Below are 2,472 nucleotides of genomic sequence, written 5' to 3'. Positions count from 1 at the left end.
AACATAAAACAGTGGATGGACAATATGTTATACTAACAGCATCAAAACAATTATTCGCTGCTTCTCCTCGTGATTTCAGCGACAATATCCGATAACATTTTCTTTCTGACAAGCAGCTAGATCTCTTATATGCTCCTCTTTAAATATTTCATTGGCTGTATCACCTTTTTATTATTTGAAGAACTCAACCTAATCAATAATGCAATGTGAATTTGTACGTGCTAAGGAATACGAAATTTCTCGGGAAATGAATGTGTAAATCTACTACAATGATCATTTTATGACATTGATAGGGGAAAATGTAAGTAAATCCTGATGTTGTAAGTAATCTTGAGTTGATAATTTCATCCCAATTCCTATTTCACTTCAATGTTTTAATTTGGCAAAAGTTTCCAGGTTTTTTAGGAAATTTTAAATGGTTTCTTCGGTAGTTATTGGATATTAAAGTAACATTTCTTAAGATAGTTATTGATTGATAAACAATTTTTGGGTGAATTCCCGACTCGTTTTTCTCGTGTTACTGTATTCCATGTGTCCTATGAGAAATATTGGAGGAAGTCTTGTTGAAAAGTGTTTACATTTCTTAACAGATATTGATTTAAACATTTGAATTTTGAGATGGTTCATGGATACCATACACCCTATATATATAACTTGGATGCAAGATGCATGCATGTATCGCATAATTACGCAATATATGTAGCATCGGCTTGTGTTCCTACTCGATGCGCTCTCTAAAAAAGGTATTTATTAAAGACAGGTTGATAGGAAGAAAGTAGAATTAAAGAGATTGAAAAAAAGCAAAAGGGAGACAAAGAGGGGGTTGTACGTGCGGTATGAGAACCTGGCATGCGTGACTATTCCCAAATGATACCGTACCCGTGGGATAGAACGGGATGGAAATGTTGCAGGAATAGGATTGTTCATGCAAGATGGCCGTATGAGATACTCTATGGTGTTATTTTTAAATGGGTATTTCCTCCTGAGATTAGCCGGGTTTACCGTGATTGAGGATGAGGAATATTATTATTTAGGTGGTTTACTAGCTCTACTCGGTGTGACTTTATTGGCGAAAAGATTTCTGAAAGACAGAAAACATATAATGGATTACCGAAATTAAACTTCATTGGAATAAAATTTGTAGCATATTCACCAGATAGGATGATGCAATCCTGTGAGTAAAATTATAATAAAAGAATAAAAAAAAATGAAAAAAAGGAAAAAAAGGAAGAGGGATAAGAATAGTGACCCATCACTTAGAAACTATGCTCAAATGTTATTTCCTCAAATGATCAAAGAAATACTGAATATATGTCGTATTCATAAATCGGCATGTTAAACAGAACTAATGGATTATATATTTAGAATTTTTAAATTGAAAACTCAAACAATTCAGACTCCTTTACAACAAAAACCACCTAAATAATATTTCTCATCCTCAATCATAGTAAACCCGGCTAACCTCAGGAGGAAACACCCATTTAAAAGTAACACCATAGATTATCACATACAACCATACAACCATATATACAACCATATTCCATTATATCCCACGGATACGGTATCATTTTGCGAATAGTCACGCATGCCAGGTTCTCATACCGCACGTACAACCCCCTCTTTGTCTCCTCTTTTTTTTTTCAATCTCTTTAATTCTACCTTCTTCCTATCAACCTGTCTTTAATAAATACCTTTTTTAGAGAGCGCATCGAGTAAGAACACAAATCGATGTGTTACATATATTGCGTAATTATGCAATATATGCATGCATCTTGCATCCAAGCTATATACATAAGGTGCACGGCATCCATAAATCATCTCAAAATTCAAATGTTTAAATCAATATCTGTCAAGAAATGTAAATACTTTTCAACAAGACTTCCTCCAATATTTCTCATAGGACACATGGAACACAGTAACACGAGAAAAACGAGTCGGGAATTCACCCGAAAATTGTCTATCAATCAGTAACTAAAGAAATGTTACGTTAATATCCAATAACTACCGAAGAAACCATTTAAAAGTTCCTAAAAAATCTGGGAACTTTTGCCAAATTAAAACATTGAAGTGAAATAGGAATTGGGATGAAATTATCAACTCAAGATTACTTACAACATCAGGATTTACTTACATTTTCCCCTATCAATGTCATAAAATGATCATTGTAGTAGATTTACACATTCATTTCCCGAGAAATTTCGTATTCCTTAGCACGTACAAATTCACATTGCATTATTGATTAGGTTGAGTTCTTCAAATAATAAAAAGGTGATACAGCCAATGAAATATTTAAAGAGGAGCATATAAGAGATCTAGCTGCTTGTCAGAAAGAAAATGTTATCGGATATTGTCGCTGAAATCACGAGGAGAAGCAGCGAATAATTGTTTTGATGCTGTTAGTATAACATATTGTCCATCCACTGTTTTATGTTCTATCATAATAATTCTTGTGACCTCAGAAGTAACCTCAGA

The 2,472-nt window shown here is 33.5% G+C and overlaps 1 protein-coding gene across 1 annotated transcript; it reads right to left on the bottom strand.

Annotated features, from left to right (window-relative positions):
* Window positions 1–686: 686 nt before the first annotated feature.
* Window positions 687–1,537, bottom strand: LOAG_14588 (hypothetical protein; the record flags this gene model as incomplete). The annotated part of the gene is made up of 4 exons (XM_003150083.1): window positions 687–734; window positions 845–950; window positions 1,003–1,172; window positions 1,463–1,537. The coding sequence occupies 4 exons, from the start codon at window positions 1,535–1,537 to the stop codon at window positions 687–689; spliced, it is 399 nt and encodes a 132-aa protein (XP_003150131.1).
* Between the last annotated feature and the right edge of the window lie 935 nt (window positions 1,538–2,472).

Source organism: Loa loa (assembly GCF_000183805.2).
Source record: "Loa loa unplaced genomic scaffold supercont3.298, whole genome shotgun sequence".
Lineage (NCBI taxonomy): Eukaryota > Metazoa > Nematoda > Chromadorea > Rhabditida > Onchocercidae > Loa > Loa loa.
The sequence above is the reverse complement of the archived record's forward strand: the minus strand, read 5'-3'. Positions and strand labels throughout refer to the sequence as shown.